General features: G+C 37.1%; 1 protein-coding gene across 1 annotated transcript in view; it reads right to left on the reverse strand.

The window, feature by feature from the left end:
* Positions 1–18481, reverse strand: part of EYS (eyes shut homolog) — a 958850-nt gene that overhangs the window by 497907 nt on the left and 442462 nt on the right. The window contains exon 28 of the mRNA XM_075145270.1: positions 10085–10284. Within this exon, the coding sequence (XP_075001371.1) occupies positions 10085–10284 (200 nt within the window). The remainder of the gene's footprint in view (positions 1–10084; positions 10285–18481) is intronic.

Genomic DNA, 18481 nt, shown 5'->3' on the forward strand with positions numbered 1-18481 from the left:
AAGCAAGCAAACAAACAAAAGCTGTGGAAATTGTGTTGTTTCATACAATGACTTGAAAGGTACTGTCCTTCAGATTCTTTATGTGACCAAAGCTTATGGACAAGTGAATGCAGTTTAGGAAAAGTCTTTCTTATACAGACAAGTTGAAACACTAATACTTCTATATTTGTTTTAAAATAGATAGTATTTTCCCTTGCTTTTTCATACTTCTTGTGACTATTTTGTACTGTAAAAATTGAGCACATTCATTTAATTATTTAAAAACACCTTTAAGGATTCTAGTAAACTGTGTCTTCTGTCTGAGCTAGCAGTTTTCATATGAAGCATAGCCCTTTTTTTAACTTGTGGACTGTCACTCAAAATGCAAGGTAGTAACATTTCTTATATTTGCAAAATGCCAGTAGATTGGAACGGTGCAAAACAGTAAATAAAGGATTTTAAACAATAACGTATTAAAAATTTTCAACTATCATATTACATGACTTGTTAATTTAATACAATCAAATAGAGAAATCTTCTTTTTAAAATGATGTAACTTTTATGATGGGTTTATTACTGGTTTTGTCAACAATCACTATAAAAAGGCAAAGTCTTTTATCATTATGCGTGCCATTTGTGTACATGCACTCAGAATATATATTTTAGAAAGAAAAAGAAAAAAAGAAGAATGTCACAAATATCACGAAGTTTTGAAGACACTAACAGCAAAAATACAAAGGGCATGTGTGTTTGAATCACTTGTGTAGTATGCTTTAGTATTCCATATGGAATTCTGAATAAATAAGCAGCACATTACATCTTAAAGCACTGTGAAATTTTAAATCTTGTTCCAGGTGTTGGATTTTATTTGGGCATGCATGTTTTAGGTAATGTTGAATTAAACATTCTCTCTATGTGGCTAGAAAAAAACTGAAATGTTCTGTTATAGGCACATTCCCAACTCAGTCACTTCTTCTTGTATAATGGGGACATGAATGCGATTCCCAGTAGCTGTTCTTGTTTGGCTTCTATTTGATGAAGTCAGAAAACAACTTAGCTAGAAAAACAAAAACAAAACCCAAAACCAATATATACATAAGGTAGAGGCATCCTGTGTCTTTTTAGGCAATGAATTTTAAAAGGTTTGCTTAAAAAAACAGAATATAACAATTGGCAATAGCCATTCAGATACAAGCTTTAAAATGGTTTTCATAGAATCATAGAATCATTAAGATTGGAAAAGACCTCTAAGATCATCGAGTCCAACCGTCAACCCAACACCACTATGCCCACTATACCATGTCCCTAAGCCGCTCATCTACATGTCTTTTAAATACTTCCAGGGATGGTGACTCCACCACTTCCCTGGGCAGCCTGTTCCAAGGCCTGACCACTCTTTCAGTAAAGAAATGTCTCCTTTTTATTCCAAGAATGGGCAGCTGAGTGACTTGTACTAGATTTTTGTTTTGCTTTTGGGTGTGATTTTTTCCTACTAGTTTTTAGTGCCTCATTTCCCGACCCTGTTGTTTGCGTTTTTGTAGACAATGCTAATTCTCTAGCATATTGCATTTTACTGTTAACTTTTAGAACTTTAAAAGGGAAATGAGAGTGGGTAATTTTAACTAGATGCAGTACTACCATTTTAAATAACACTGGTAAATTGCAACACAACAGAACATGCATCCATTAAAAAAATCAGTAGCCATCTTTGGGATATGTTTCTTAATGTCTTGCCTTTCTTCATGCTCCACTTTTACAGCCTCTTACCATTTTCAGTTTTTCCTAATTCTTTTTTGCTATTTAATTGGCAAAATATCTCTGTAGATATTCAAAATGGTTTGATATAATGTTTGAATACCAATATAAATATCCACTTGAGTGACAGAATGATAATTTTTCTCTACTTTTGCCCAGAAGAACTAGGGGGGGACAGCTACAGCAGCTATTCCATCAGGCATATTGCACACATTAAACATCTTTAGACACATTATTTGTTTGTTTTAAACACTCATTCCAAATCCTGTGATCTTGACCTTCTGGTAAATTTGCTAGTATTGGAGAAACCTCTCTAAAATGGATGTGTTACCTCTTTACAGCTATGATCTATGCTTTTACCTTTCATGCAATATCATACAAAAAGAGCAACATATCAATTTGATCTAATCTGAATAAACAAGGGAGCATAAGGCATATATTATCAAAACTTATTAGAAAGTATGCAAGCTACGAGCACCAAAGCTTCTTCTCAACAAGATTTTTAAAAAATATTTCTAAAATAATTCAGAACTATAATTCACTTAGAGAACTATTTTTTTTTTAAATTACATATTAACATTTTTATGATTACAGTTCTGTTTTTAGTTGAAACTGTAGAGATATGTTAAGAGTGCCAATTAGCATATGCAGTTTATTAAATTCATCATTTACTTTATATTAGCATGTAGCAAATAAAGAATATAATGTACTTGTTCTTTTTTCCCTTATAAGCTTGTCACATGTGTAAGTAAGGAATTTTACTATATATCCAGAAAGTAAGAAAAATACAGGATGTGATATGCATTTTTATTATACTATTTCTTTTGATAGTATTACAGTTAGTATTTTTCACATAGAGACACATTTGTCATTATAAAATGGAATAAATGGTTAGAAATTGTCATTAACATAATTACCTATTCTTATTGCTCTGACAGTAAGAATGGGATTTTGATTAAATAAAGAAGTGCAATGTAATGAAAAATCACACACATATATACTTATATGTATATTTATAGATAAAGTAATTATACATGGAGTGGTATAGGAACATGTTAGTATGCCAACTTTATCTAACCATTCTCCGTGGAAACTACAGTTCAGTGATCAGCCAGCTTAAAAATAAAACTGAAACACCTGTGTTCCCTCTACTCCCAGCATCAATGAAATGCTAGTTGTTTATTATGGGAGGAATAGAGGAGAAAGAAAACATTATGCCACTGTACAAATCACAGATCGGCCCATAGCTTGGATACTGTGTGTACTTCTTGTCCCCTCATGTCAATAAAGACAAATTAGAAACTAAAAAGCCTTGAAAAAGAGCAACAATGGCAAAACCCCTGTTTGAGGGAGCATAAGAGAGTACTGGAGGACAAGTAATATACATGCACTTTTCGTATTCTTTCCTGGCAATCCGGTTATGGCCACTGTTGGAAATAGCATACAGGGTTAGACGGTTCTTGGCTTGAACCAGTACATCCATTCTTGTATTTTCATGTAACGTAACACATACACACAATGCCAACCCTAAAATATTCATGCCTCACTAAATGTAAAGAACTAAGCAGTTAATTATGAAATCAACAAGTCATGCAGAACCCATCTGTTATCTACATATAAATGGAGGGGCATCTGTTTTCATACAGAGGAGAGAGAAAGAAAGAGTACTGTGTATTCACAGCACATACGAAAGTGAGAACCTATTGTTTTACGACTTGCCTGTTTTAAGAGATTCTGATGTTCCAGTGAATTGGAGTCACTCCTTCCACATCATAAAATTACTTTATTCTTACACTTATCTCAGTGCTCTGAGAAACTTAGATACACAGCTCTGTGTGATGTGTACTCTGCAACTTTGGTCAGACCTTGCAAACTGTCTATCAACAGCTAAATGAAATGAAGCTTTTCAGTTAACAAATCATACAGATTAACTCCTTTTGCATACCATAACAGAATTAAATAGCAGCTTTTTGGATACAGTTGCCTAGGTTGCCCTATAAGACCCTGCACCCCTAGGCTTCCCCCACAACTATCTGCTTCATACAAGCAATATATTGTTTACCTTATACATGCTCTAAGACAAATCATTCTACTTTATCGTTTCTTATCTTATGTGCAGTCTGCATGCCAGAGCTACAGAGTAATGTGTTTTTCAGACTCCAGTTTTCTGCTCATACAGCATCTCCACTCATGAATTGTTTTAATCCCTTTCTTGGATCCCTGCAGAGGCCCTGTGAGGCCAGGTGCTCCAGTGGGAGACCTTGCTCACACAGATAAAGCAAATCAAAATACAAGGGAACAGGAAACAAGATATTTTAAAATCTAAACTTTGCTTCCTTATCAGTAGAATACAAGAATATGAATGTACTGATCTTAGTTTATTTTTACCAGCTTTTCCTAAGCAGCAGAAGAATAAGATTGTAGGACAGCTTTGTTTTTTAATTACATGTTTTACATGTGCTCCAACAGTGACAAGAAAAATATTAAATAAAGAACACATAGAAAAGAATGTAATGCAAATGTTTTCAAGAGCAATTTGATTTTACTGAGAGAAAGAAAAGGAAAGAATAGTTACAAGAAGAAAACAAAATGCCTTTTGAGTGCCAAATGGCACAAGAAGAATCTCAAGGAAGAAAAAAATTTAAGTTGCTAACAGGTTTTGTGGATGTCTTTTCATTGATACTTGAATTCAATTTAATATGATACACTCCATCATAACACTAGTCCCCTATTCTTATGAAAGTCAGAAGTCAGGCTAAATTATATAGATTCAGGTTTTTCCAGCATAATTTCTACCACTTGAAGATGTCTGAAAGTGGTATATTTTAAAGATTTCAACACGATGTTCCAAGGATACTAGCTGATGTATACAATATACTACGACTGCATTTGAAAACTTTATTTGTCCCTTTAACTTAGTATTCAGGTAACTATTAGGTTATATTCTTCTACAAATGCTAGTGATGCTTGGTTAAATATGAGTCAAAGGTCCTTCAACCTTTTCTCATGCACATGTGAGATTATAAACAGCAGCATCCAGCCTTTCACTACTTATCATGGCATTCATTGCAATCAGTTCATAGTCACAAATAAGAATGAGTGGTAGATATGATAATAAACATTTAAAAATAATTACACTTTATTTGAATCATAGAATCACAGAATCATGGAATCATTTAGGTTGGAAAAGACCTTTATGATCATCGAGTCCAACCGTTAACCTAGCACTGCCAAGTCCACCACTAAACCATGTCCCTAAGCACCACATCTACATGTCTTTTAAATACCTCCAGGGATGGTGACTCAACCACTGCCCTGGGCAACATGTTCCAATACTTGACAACTCTTTTGGTGAAGACATTTTCCCTAACATCCAATCTAAACCTCCCCTGGTGCAACTTGAGGCCATTTCCTCTTGTCCTATCACTTGGGAAAAGAGACCAACACCCATCTCGCTACTTGAAGTGGATGACGAAAGACAGAATGACATCAAAAATTACCTGTTTTCCCTAACAAAAATATTACAAAACTCAAATATGCTATAATGTGCTGAAAAAGTATAATGAAGCGATAATATTCATCAAGTTAATCTAAGGCGAGGCCTGTCATAAGATTGTTGACATTATTTTCACCTGATCAGACAGAAAGCACCGCACAGATAATCCTTCTCAAGATAGTATGACTTCTGAACCTAGTCAGCAGGAAGTACGTGAAATGCACATTTGAAAAAGGCTCAATGCAAGCATGAGTGGGGAGGGAGGAATTTTTTTCATTATTATTATTTTTACTATTTAAATCCCAAGCCAAACATACCAAATGTTCTAGGACCAAAGATGCAAAAGTGAGGAAGAACCAACTGTGGATTAAATATAATGAAAAAAATCTGAGCATTTTATATGGAACAGTTTCTGTTCCCTAAAATCCTTGGAAAATACTACGAAAAGGCTTCAGAATTCCTATTACATACTCATTATATCAACCATATGTATGTTGGGTTGAATTGTCTTCTGAAAGCCCCCCTGAGCCCAATGATAGCTTTATTATTAATTTGCTAATTTATATAGTGTTTGTTGTTGTGGCAGCTAGTTCTTTTAATTAAGAAGACTAAAATACAAAGCAAGGTAGGTGGGCATCCTTTCAGATGATAATCTGTTTCCTGAAGCCCTGATTCAGTGGCAGTCTGCCCAGGATAGAACTGAATTACAACTCCCAGCACCCCTCTCATTTCCAATGAGTTGTTTTAATTTTAAACCAAGGCTTTGAAGACAGAAAGACATTTCAGATAACACACAATTCAAGGGCCATCCCAAAGGGTATTTTTCATATTCATTTCAGGAAGAAGCCTGTAGGGTTGTTCATATAATTGATTCCCACATAATTCAAGAAAAGTTGAACCATTCACTATACTACTGGGTAAAATATCACATACATCATAGCTGAAGCTGGCAGTGCTGCCCACAGTTAAGGCAGCCTGCCACCCATTACTGGACACTTCTCATTACTTGCTATTTCCAGTCTTACCAGCCACAATAACACAAACATCCAAAACCAGATCCCCAAAACAAGGAGACTTTAAATGATAGTGGATTTTGTCTTTCCTCCTGCCCATTCCACAGTGAGTGTGTAATAGGCATTAAGACTCCTTATTCATTTGGATGTTTGTGGTGTTTTGCTAGAATAGAAGCTATTTCTCCCTTCCTTATTTTTCAGTTATTCTGCTTTTCCATCCTCTGTATCAGTCCTATTCTCCAGTCTGTACACGAGTTTTGTTCAGACTGTTTAAAGCAAGTGGAAGGCACGGTAGAAAAGGAGGAATGTTCACATCATAATGTCACAGTACAGGAGCAAACCCAACTTAATGATCTTTTTATGTTTCTTATTTCTACCTTGTACACATTACTTGGAATGGTAGCAGCTGTTGAAGGATAAAAAAGAGTTATGTCTGTCTTCTGAAGCATATCAACACTCAAGAGGCAATCAGCTGAAAAAAGTCCTTTCCTCAGACCCCTTCAGAAGAAGACATTTGTATCAAGTATGGCACTTCTTTTTGCAGGATCACAACCATATCTCACATCAACGTACTTTACTGTAGTCTTACATCACTCATAAAAATCTTTGTGATCTTGGCAACACTAAAAATCCTGATTTTAATTGTTTGCAATTTTCCTGATTCTGATTCCATGAACAGCTCCTCCTGATGGAGGCCAATGTTGGGCTCAGAAGCAAGTGCAAGGTAGTTACCCTCACAATGTTTGGCATAAGTTCCCAAGCAGAAGAGAGGACAAATATAAGTAATTTCATTTAATTCAGAAGATTCATCTATGAAAGAAGAACGGATGCTGCAGCACCCAAAGCTTGAAAAAAGTAGGCTAGAGTGAACATGAGCCAGGAAAGAAAAAACAGGAGAATGCACAGGATTGAATTTTCAGACTGATGATCAAACAATAGGGGCTAAACAAATTACCAGACATCTGAGACACAGAAATAGTCTTTGTGCAGGTAACAACCCACTGCAGAAGTAAGCTAATGTGAATTATTTTAGCATGTATTGAGAGATAAGCTAAACCATAATATTTTAGAGTTATCATGGGACCAATACTATTTAATATCTTCATCAACAACATAGTGGGATTGAGTGCACCCTCAGCAAGTTTGTGGATGACACCAAGCTGAGTGTTGCAGTTGATTTACTTGAGGGAAGGGATGCCATCCAGAGGCACCCTGTCAGGCTTGAGGAGTGGACGCATGCAAATCTCACTAAGTTCAACAAGGCCAAGTGCAAGGTCCCGCACTTGGGTTGGGGCAACCCCCAGTATCAAAACAGACTGGAGGATGATGGGATTGAGAGCAGCCCTGTGGAAAAGGACTTGGGGATATTGGTAGATGAACAATATGACATAAGCCGGCAATGTGCGCTTGCAGCCCAGAAAGCCAACCGTATCCTGGGCTGCATCAAAAGAAGCATGGCCAGCAGGTCGAGGGAGGGACTCTCCCCTTGTACGTCACTCTGGTGAGACTCCACCCGGAGTACTGCATCTAGCTCTGGGGTCCCCAGTACAAGAAAGACATGGACCTGTTAGAGTAGGTCCAGAGGAGGGCCACAAAAATGGTCAGAGGGCTGGAACACCTCTCCTATGAGGAAAGGCTGAGAAAGTTGGGGATGTTTAGCCTGGAGAAGAGAAGGCTCTGGGGAGACCTTGTTGCAGCCTTTCAATATGTAAACGGGGCTTACAAGAAAGATGGAGAAAGACTTTTTACCAGGTCCTATAGTGACAGGACAAGGGGCAACGTTTTTAAACTGAAAGAGGGTAGATTTAGATTGGATATAAGGAAGACTTTTTTTTACGATGAGGGTGATGAGACACTGGAACAGATTGTCCAGAGAAGTTGTAAATGCCCCATCATTGGAAATGTTCAAGGTCAGGTTGGACTGGGCTTTGAGCAACCTAATCCAGTGAAAGATGTCCCTGTCTCATGGCACTGGGTTGGACTAGATGATCTTTAAAGGTCCCTTCTAAAATGAAAATATTCTGTGATTTTATGATCATGAATATAATTATTGTATCTCATTTGACATGTGGAGATTTTATCTGTTAATGTGTTTGTGTGTCTCAAGAGTCATTGTAACCTCACCATTTAGTTGTAGGGTAGAAATTAATCACAGATAATGATCCTCTCAGATTCTGGAAAACAATGCTAGCAATCAATGCAAATATTTGCTTAAATCACAACAACAGTAATTCCTGGCTGTCCATGGGCCGTTTGCCTTGTTAATTCTGTTGAATACTATATGAAATTCCGTAACTATTAACAGAAGGACACAAAGGAGCAACACGCGGAAACTGAGCCACAGATTGGAAGTAATACATTTGTTTCTTAATCTTCTTCATTTCATAAGAAATGAAATTAGTTTCATTTCTTATAGTACATTAGAGTCATAGAATCATAGAATCATAGAATAGTTGGGGTTGGAAGGGACCTTCAAATGTCATCTAGTCCAACCCCCCTGCCATGGGAAGGGACATCTTCAACTAGATCATGTTGCTCAGAGCCCCATTCAACCCGATCTTGAAAGTTTCCAGGGATGGGGCATCTACCACCTCTCTGGGCAACCTGTTCCAGTGTTTCATCACCCTCATTGTAAAAAAATTTCTTTCTTATAGCTAGTCTAAATCTACCCTCTTTTAGTTTAAAACCATTACCCCTTGTCCTGTCGCAACGGGCCCTGCTAAAAAGTTTGCTGCCATCTTTCTTGTAAACCCCCTTTAAGTACTGAAAGGATGCAATAAGGTATCCCCGGAGCCTTCTCCAGGCTGAACAACCCCAACTCTCTCAGCCTTTCTTCACAGGAGAGGCATTCCATCCCCCTGATCATTTTTGTGGCCCTCCTCTGGACCTGCTCCAACAGGTCCATGTCTTTCCTGTGCTGAGGACCCCAGAGCTGGACGCAGTACTCCAGGTGGGGTCTCACCAGAGGAGAGTAGAAGGGCAGAATCACCTCCCTTGACCTGCTGGCCACGTTTCTTTTGATGCAGCCCAGGACATGATTGGCTTTCTGGGCTGCGAGCGCAGCTAAGAAAGCTATCAAGCTATCAAACTGTTACCCGCAACTAAGAATGATCATTCTTTCCTTAACATTAGCAGGTTTTTTTAAATAAAACTATTATCCTTAAGCTTCGATTTTGGCTATCAATCAAAATCCAGATATTGAACACAATTGTATAGGGGAAGATATTGGTGCTTCATTCTTAAGTATGTTTATAGAATATTTTCTTAGTGTTTAATATTTCTATAAATGTAGCAATTGAATAGGGACTTAGATATTAATTGTGAGTTGATATATTTATTAGATACAGTAGAGAATAATGTATAGAGTCTATACAGTAGCTTAATTTTAAAGGAGTTTCATTATATTACAAGTATATAATCTGTAAGATTACATGTATTTAGTCAGAAGCCTTGAACAGCCAGAGAATAATGATGATGGATCACAGGAAATTTCTTTACAAACTACCTGTCATCTAGATTTGATTGCAAATTAATTTTCTCTTTGAGTACAAAACGCAGGAGTACATACATATCTGTAAACATAATGATTTTAAATTTTTTAGGCTCAGTTTATGTTAGAAGTTTCCACATAGAATTCTGAAAAGCACTAGAAGGTAAGTTTCTGGATAAAGGGTCTGATGTTAAACAGTGAATAGTTTAAGATAACAATATTTTTGAGCACTAGATTGAGCATCAAATCTAATTGAGTTCATATACTGCACATAGTAACAACACCGCCCTGAAATCTGAGCAAATCAATGTGTATTAACAAAAGCAGTTATATGACAGTATTCCTACTAACCTGCAATGAAAAGTTCTTCCAGGTCCGTCAACACATACGCCTCCATTGTAACATAGAACTGAGTTCAGTGTGAGCTCACTGCAAACATCAACATCAACTTCACAAAACCTGCCAGTGTACCCACTCAGGCAAGTACAAACAAATGCATTGACCGCATCTTGACAAGAACCTCCGTTAATGCAGGGAGCAGATTCACATTCCTGAAGACAGAAATAATAATACATTGATTACAGAGCTTTAAAACACATTACTTATTCATATCAACAGCAAGTGCAAGAGACTGAATCTGCAGATTAGAAAAAATGTGGTGGACTTTTTTTATTGTCTGGTAAGCAAAAGTCTCTAATTTGGGGCAATTTTTGTGTCTATAGAGATCCTTTGATTACAACTCATACTCAGTCTTGAAACTATGCTTGTTCCTACTAATTAATCTTGGAGATATGCAAATATATTTTTACGTGAGCAGTCTTACAGCCATAAGTATGTGCTTCCCACTCATGATTCCTTTATTAAAATTTTAATGCATATTTTCGAGCCATAGTTATTATTCTTTCTAAGTTTTTATAGTAAGGACTACTGCGGTGAAAAAAGCCACATTAGTAAGACAATTCTGGACAGAATAGAAAATTACTTATATTAACCAATGCACACAAGCCTTTTATCAGTATTTCCTGATAAATGTTTTCTTATTATCAATTATGCATAATATTGCAAATAGAAACATGGAGAAATGTTTATGTGTTCACATAATAACAATTCCATCTAATAAAGCTAATGTGAAAATCATCAAATTCAAACCATGTAAAGTAGCAGCAAATTAATGTTTCTCTGGAATTACAGGAGAGTTTAGTTAGTGCAATTGCCAGTGCAAAAATGTGTTTTTGCCCTTGAACACAGAAACCTAGTTTTTGCCTATATCCCAAAGGAGTTTTATTTTGCTGCTGCCACCCAAATAGTCTAGCTAAATCCAGTATTTTAAATTTATTCTCACATTCCTGGAACTTTAGAAGGTTTAATTCTTTAAGGATATCCAAGGGTACTCAGATTTCCTGCAGATACTACAGTTGTTTTGACAGAATGTAAATTCAGATATCCATGGGGAATTGTGAGAAAACAACTTATTTTCCTATAATGTATATAGGATGATTTATTAGGGAGCATTACTAAACCAATTGAATTATATATCCCACAAGAAGGTGGGGATAGTTCTACAGACTGCCAAAAATCCTGCGTCTAGGTTCTAGAAGTAGTCTTTTGCCATATTAATTACATTTGTTGCTGGCAAACATGTCATCTTTGTTTTGTTTATAGAAAAATCTCAATGCACAGTTCCAACTTTCTGGCTTTTTTTCTATTCCAGTAACTTCTCTTGTTTAGTCTTAATCTGTATTCACTTGTATCCCTCTCTACTACTTCTGTTTTTACAGCTTTGCTCATTAGCAGACTAAATTAAAAATCAATTAATGGATCAAATTTTTACCTAATTATAATTCAAAAGATAAAATTCAAAAAATATTAAAATCATCAAAGTAACTAAGGGTAAGTTCAAAGCTTGGACAAACGTTCACAGTTTTGACTAGATACACCACCACATTCATAGCAAGTTGCAAACTTAAAGTAAAACCTGTTCATTTTCTTCTATGGAATGTATTGTTCTTATAAAATTTTACAAAACTGCTAGTTAGTTTTTACAGTAACATAAAACCCAGACAGTTTGTAGGAAAGAAATCACATTCCAGTATATTTTTATGTGCTGCAGTTAAAAGTTCATCATTAAACTCACAAAAAAACAGAATACACTCTGTTACCAGAGAAGTGCTAGTCTGCACTGTTCTTAAGACAGGCAAGAAAATTGTTTCAGTAAACAGATACACAACTATGTTAAAAATGCCACAAATAACTTTATCCCAAAGTAGGTGAGCTACCACACCAACCACCAAATGCTGTAATTCATAGTCTAAAACAACAAGGACATTAGATGGCAAACTGAAGCTATGACCAAGTCCTGCCTACCTTAGATCCTACCTGGGACTGACTTTACAGCTTGGTATTAGGGAATAGCTGGCTCTACAGAAAATTCCCAACCACCCTGATTCCCTGAAGACAAGCTCACCTAACCACCAATGCTGTTTCAGTTTTGTCTTCCTTTTTATAATGGGAGATTGAATCTTAACTATGACCCCTAACCAGACAGTTCCCAAATGAGAGCAACAGTTGCAGGGACTCACAGTCCTAGAAATATTCCCTCTCCTCTCATGTACAGTAGGGGAAAAAGACTTTCTTGGGCACCTCAGGTACTCAGTTCCCAACCTAATAAGATATCCTTTAACCTTTTCTCACCTAGAAGTGATCAAATCCTATCAAAGGAAAATTGCCTTTGAATAACTAAGAAACCTGAAAATTACCAAAATAATATTCAAAAAGGTGCGTCATTTTAGTTTTTCCGAAACACAAATTTGTTGATATATAAAAGTGTCACAATTGCTCACTTATTTATACTTCATTTTGTACCTTCTTATTTTCAATGGGTTTTTTAACTTTTACTAAATCTGAAATGTTATTTTGATGTGGAATTTAAAAATGCATAATTTTTAAGCTTCAAAGAAAAGTCTTAATCTTACAGTAATCCTTCCAAAATTTTACAAATAACCTGTTTGAGTTAAACAAACAAATATCACTACCACTCCTGCAGTCAGTGAGAGCAGCACAGACTTGGTCCCTTAGAAATTTACAATATTTGGTTGGCAGATACAAAGAATAAATATCAAGTTTAAATGGTGACAAATAACTCAAGCTAATAGACTGAATGCTGTTCATCTGCAGATAAATATGGATGACTGCAATTTTTTGCAATTAGAATCAAATGTTTGCCAGTAGCAGAAAAGAAACCTATTTTGCGATACCTCACTGATCATGAGGCCAGTTTCTTTGTTTCATTTTTCTCTTTCCTCTCCTCTCCTCTCCTCAATCCCATTTTTGGGGGATAAGAGGTATATAATGTTGTAAGCAAAAGGGAAGCTCTGTTACCACCATTATACATTCATACACTGATACTATTCCTAAAGTTGGCACCTTTATGGCAATTAAAAATCTGTAGATCATGTTACAGAACAGAAATGTACACTCTGATCTTGATCAGCAGCCCAGGCCTGATGCCTGAAAGTAATTTGACTTTCATTTCCTAGTGAAATCAAAGGGGAATAAACTTTTTCAGGAACTGCCATTGGTTTTAGATTAGGAATGTTTCAGGTGCAGTTCTGGCTTATGATGTTCTTAATTCCTTCCGCTGTTCCCTGCTATTTCCTCACCCTAAATCATGCTGCATTGTCTTCTTAGTTGTATCAGAATAATAGATTAAAATACTTATTAAACCCGAAACAACAAAACAACAAAAACAGACCAAATAAACCTTTTTTAAATGTTTTTTGAAAGCCAGTTTTCTAATTTTTTTTTTCAGCACATGACCCGTAATCAGTTATGCAGGTATAACTTGGAAACTATTCTGGAGGGGAGACCTATTTGAAGATAGGGACATGGGAAGTCCTTAAGTCAGCACTGGCACTTAGAAGGAACAGGCAGAAATCATCGAAGTCTGACCAAAAGTTTTAAAATCTAGCTAGATACAAAAAAAGTAAGAACAGGATAGGTTGAAAAGGAATCTGTATTTAAGAAGTAAGAATGCATAGTTATTTTCTGCACAAGTCCTCTTGATAAGGCTTTTTAGAAAGTTGTTTTCTAAATATATTTATTTTAACTTAAACCACTAATACTTCAGCAGCTGTCTGCAGAACAGCTGTCTGCAGAAATTTGTCCTTTGTTAGTGTGACATCACCTCTGTTTTAAATAGCCTTATGCATTAATAGTGAGAAGGTAACCATGATGCATTGCCTTAAGATTCCAAATGCCACAGTGGATGCCAGTGTATTCAACAAAGTAGGCAGAAATCAGTATTTCCTTTTGACAGATAGGGTATTTGCAAGGTGATTGAATGCACTGGCAGCATAAAAGGATCTTATAGGTGGGATTTTATAATTTTAATATTGACATTTGACAAGAAACACATGAAAATTTTCAATAGAAGGTGAAGAAATAAGTATGAATGTACTAGGATCAGGAGTAGATAAATGAGCTAGCGGTTCCTGAACAGAACTACCGATACATCTATGTGCAGTGTCGCTTACTCCAAGATGGAATCTATGTAATAGAGCAAGTACTTCATTACATTAAAATATTTATTCCTACTATGCTTTGTCTTTATAAAACTTCTACCAACAATTTGCTAGCAATGAATGATTAAAAAAAAGCAAACAAAAAACCCCCACAAAGGACAAAATAGCAAAATGAAATTCCCCGCCAAAACCACAAAATTACTTTCAGTTCCTTATTGGAGTTCTCAGCAAAAATATTCCATTTAGAAAGCAGAGAAAGTGCTGAGATCTCCAGGTACCACCGAGCAGTCATGACACTGAAAGACTGAGGGGCAGCAACATGAGGACAGCTTTTGTCTCTTTGACTTTTTTGTTTGATCCCTGAGGACTTTCCAGAGACAGCCAGTACTCTTTTTTATTATTCTCTCAGATTTCTTTATTTCTTTCAAGCAACACTTTCAGTTTTAGTCTCCTCTGAGAACACAGGAAATCTCGTCCTTTGACTGGGGCCTCTTTGGCTCACTCGGGGTGTGAACAGAAGACATAAGGCTTTCCTGTTGCTGCAGCAGTGTATGGGGTCTGTGTGTGAGCTTCTCCAAATTCACAATCAGCCTGGCCTCATAGGCCTACTGTACTCTTGCCCAAGCAGTAACACACTATTCCAGGCCTTGCAGATTGCTTCCTTTAAGAAAAGAAATTGAGGTAATTCAGGTATCTCTCTCGTGCAAACCTGTTGAAATAACTTTACGTGGCAAGGTTTTGTTAAGAGCGGGGGCTGCAGGACAGCCTCTGTGAGGAGAAGCTGGGGCTGCCGCATGCCGGACACAGCCCGTTCCAGTCGGCTTCAACCCACCCCCCACAGGGCACAGCTGAACCCCGCAGCCAAGATGGTGGTGCGTCTGGGAAAGCTTATTTAAGAAAGAGCAAAAAGCATTATGCAGCAAAGCATAAGAGAGAGGAGTGAGGAAAATGTGTGAAAAACAGCCCTGCAGACACAAAGGTCAGAGAAGAAGGAGGGGGAGGTGGTGCTCCAGGCAATCTCCACCAAAGATTCCCCTGAAGCCACTGGAGAAGACCATGGTGAAGTGGGTTGGTCCCCTCCAGCCCACAGAGGACCACAGTGGAACAGATATCCACACTGCCAAGTGTGTGAACACCACGCTGCAGCAGGTGGATGTCCCTCGAAGGAAGCTGCAGCCCACGGACAGCCCACCTTTTCACTTTCTCCATTTTGTGAGGTCCTTCTGGTTTTCCCCAAATGCAAAGTATTTACTGAGCTTCTCTTGCTATGACCTTACCCTGTCTGAGTGCCCATTTTACACTTTAGCCATCAAGCAATCCCACCAGTTCCCTCCTGGCTTCCTGGTTTTAATAGATGTGAAGAGCTTTTTACAAGTTAGAATATCCTTTTCAATTTGTGTCTTAGCTTTTTGAACTTCCTGCCAACATTTGAACTAATGTGTTTTATAGACTTTTCTGTTCTTCCCACGTGGGCAGGCTTTCCATTTGTTAAAATGCCAATTTTTCCCTGTGACAGCCTTAAGTTTCCTCCTTAAGTCATTCAGGGTCTTTAGACCACTTTATGTTCTTGAAGTGTGGCACACATTTTACCTAGGATTTTAACATATTATTTGTTTAATAGCCCCTAGTCTGCTTGCAAGTTTCTTGTGGTTTTGGCTTGCTCTTTTTAAGTTACTTGACAATGAACCTCATTTTTACACAGTTTCCTTTCCTGAAATTGAATATCTATCTGTTGGATTTATTTGGCATGCTCTCTCATGCTACAGTCATAACCTAGCTGTATTATAGTCACTAATAGACATCATCTCTGTCATTAACACCTCTTGAGCCTGACGCTGGTCTTTTCAGGGGCACACTGAACATTAGTAATGTTCAGATTTTAAATTCTGTCATTCTTAAATAGTGCTCTTCTATACTTGTCAGCGTCTAGTTTAACTATTCCCCTACAACCATTTTAATTTTCATTCAATAGCCCAGTTCCATGATGATAAAGGTGCAATCCGTTCTTGCACATGTTCCTCCAATTTCAAAAGGTTTTCCATTTTCAACTGCATTTGAATTGCTTTTGTCTATACCAGCATATTATTCACGTACTGGGGCTGAATCTCTGTCTGCCTCTCAGGTCTCATATGGAACTGGCAGTCTTTCAAAGAAAGCTAGATGCATGTCCTAGACTTTAGTTTCCTGCCTAGCCTGAATTTATAACCTCAAGAACATCCCTCCTACACTTTCCTCCATTACTGGTTATCAACACAGGTCACAATTATTGGCTCCTTTCCAGTACACTGACGTAATGTCTCTAGAGATACTGTGAGATCCTCTGTCTTTCCAGATGCAAAGCAGATTATTTTATATCCAAGGCTTCTTTGATGTCATAAACCCAGTTAACTATGTACCTAATAATTGAATAGTCCTGCATTTTAAGATACCCTCTGTTGCTAGAGCATCCTCGATGCAAGATCATACTGTGATATCAGCTGACAATCTTTTCTTATGTAAGAGATCAGAAATATGCCTATCAGTGGAATGTCCTCCTCCCTAAGACTATTGTACTGTTTAGAAGCAGAGGGCTCACCACTTTGGAGGTGAAACTCCTCTGCAGTGTTGTCGTGGTTTAACCCCAGCCAGCAACTACGGCGCACACAGCGCCTCCCTCTCCTCCCGCTCTTAGATTTATCTATCTGCATCTTGAGCATAAACTACATTATTTTTTGGAAGTTTACATTAGTTTAGCTTCTTTGAAGAAACTACTTATCTTATTCAACCTTCTTTAAACTAGTTAGCAATAGGTAAAAAATACTCAAGAGTGTGAAGAAGTCCCACACCTGCAGAAACAAGAGCATCCAGTTCATCTGAGGCTCTTCGTATGTTCGCCAATGTTGCCATACACATGTATGCTACATGCATACAGAGACAATTCTGGGGAGGGGATTCTACTCTCTGGCTTACTTCTTATAGTCCATTAAGACCCAGTCATCACAGTCAGTGGTGTTTAGACTCACTAATGAAATGCAGATGTCCATTTCAAAATCAGCTGAACAGCTCCCTGAATATTCACCACATTTTCATTGACTATAATAAGTGCATAGCTTGCCCTACTTGAGGTGTCTTTGTGAAAGCTGAATCCTACCGTTCTTCCCAATCAAATCACAGATAATTATATGGTTGTCAAGTCTCATGTCTTTTGTGCAATCTGGCAAGTCCTGGTGAATAATTGCTTATTTGCTTGGACTAGCAGAATATTGTTCTCTGACTCCACATGTGCCTCAGCTGTGGTGCCTTTGTGCAGAAAATTAGTTGGTTTTCCTGATTTCCCCCTTGTTTCTGTCTTTTATGAAAACAGAGAGGAAAGAGCAGTAAAACCAGACAAAATAATTCTAGGATGCAGTCTGATCACAGCTTCCTAGCAGATACAAGCAGAAGCACCAACAGGCTGAATATCCTCCTGTCTAAAGACTCAAAACGCTTTCTGCTCCCTTTTTGACACCATGAGACAGCCTTAGTTGAGCATGGAAGAAGCACAATTGCCAACGACTTCTCATCAGTCATAGCAAAAAAAAAGCCAAAATAAGTATGAAATAGTGTCTATTATTAGTACTCTACTGACCATATTAACAATCTATGTTTACCTATATCACAGAGAAAAGATCAATTTTCATTTATATACATTCATCTTACAATTTCAAAAATATGCAAATGTCAAAGGAAATAATGTGTATTGCAACTAATTAATATATTCTTTTTCTTACTCTTTCTTGAATGAAATCTGTCAATGAAAAAACAATGAAAACTGTAGTAGATATGGAGTGTGGATGTTGGAACTTCCCTATTAGGTATGCAAAAGTTGTAAGATATATCTATAAAGTGCTTATTTTTTTCCTAAAAGTATTAGACAACCTGAGAAAGTCTTGAAGTATATTTTCTTGCAAACGATACTGCAACACATGTAGAGGATGAAAAAATCCCAGATAAAAAATCAAAAAAATCCAAGTATGTCTAGGGAAATATATATATACACACATAAATATATTTTATTTTTAATTTGGTTGTTTGAATCAGCTTAGTTGCTGACCTTGCCTGGCTATGCAATGCCCACCCAGCCATTCTCTCACTCTCCCTCCTCAGCAGGACGAGGGAAGAAAATGAGATGACAAAGCTCATGGGTTGATAAGGACGGAGAGATCACTTACTAATTACTGTCACAGGCAAAATAGACTCGACTTGGGGA

Source organism: Calonectris borealis, chromosome 3 (genome assembly GCF_964195595.1).
Source record: "Calonectris borealis chromosome 3, bCalBor7.hap1.2, whole genome shotgun sequence".
NCBI lineage: Eukaryota > Metazoa > Chordata > Aves > Procellariiformes > Procellariidae > Calonectris > Calonectris borealis.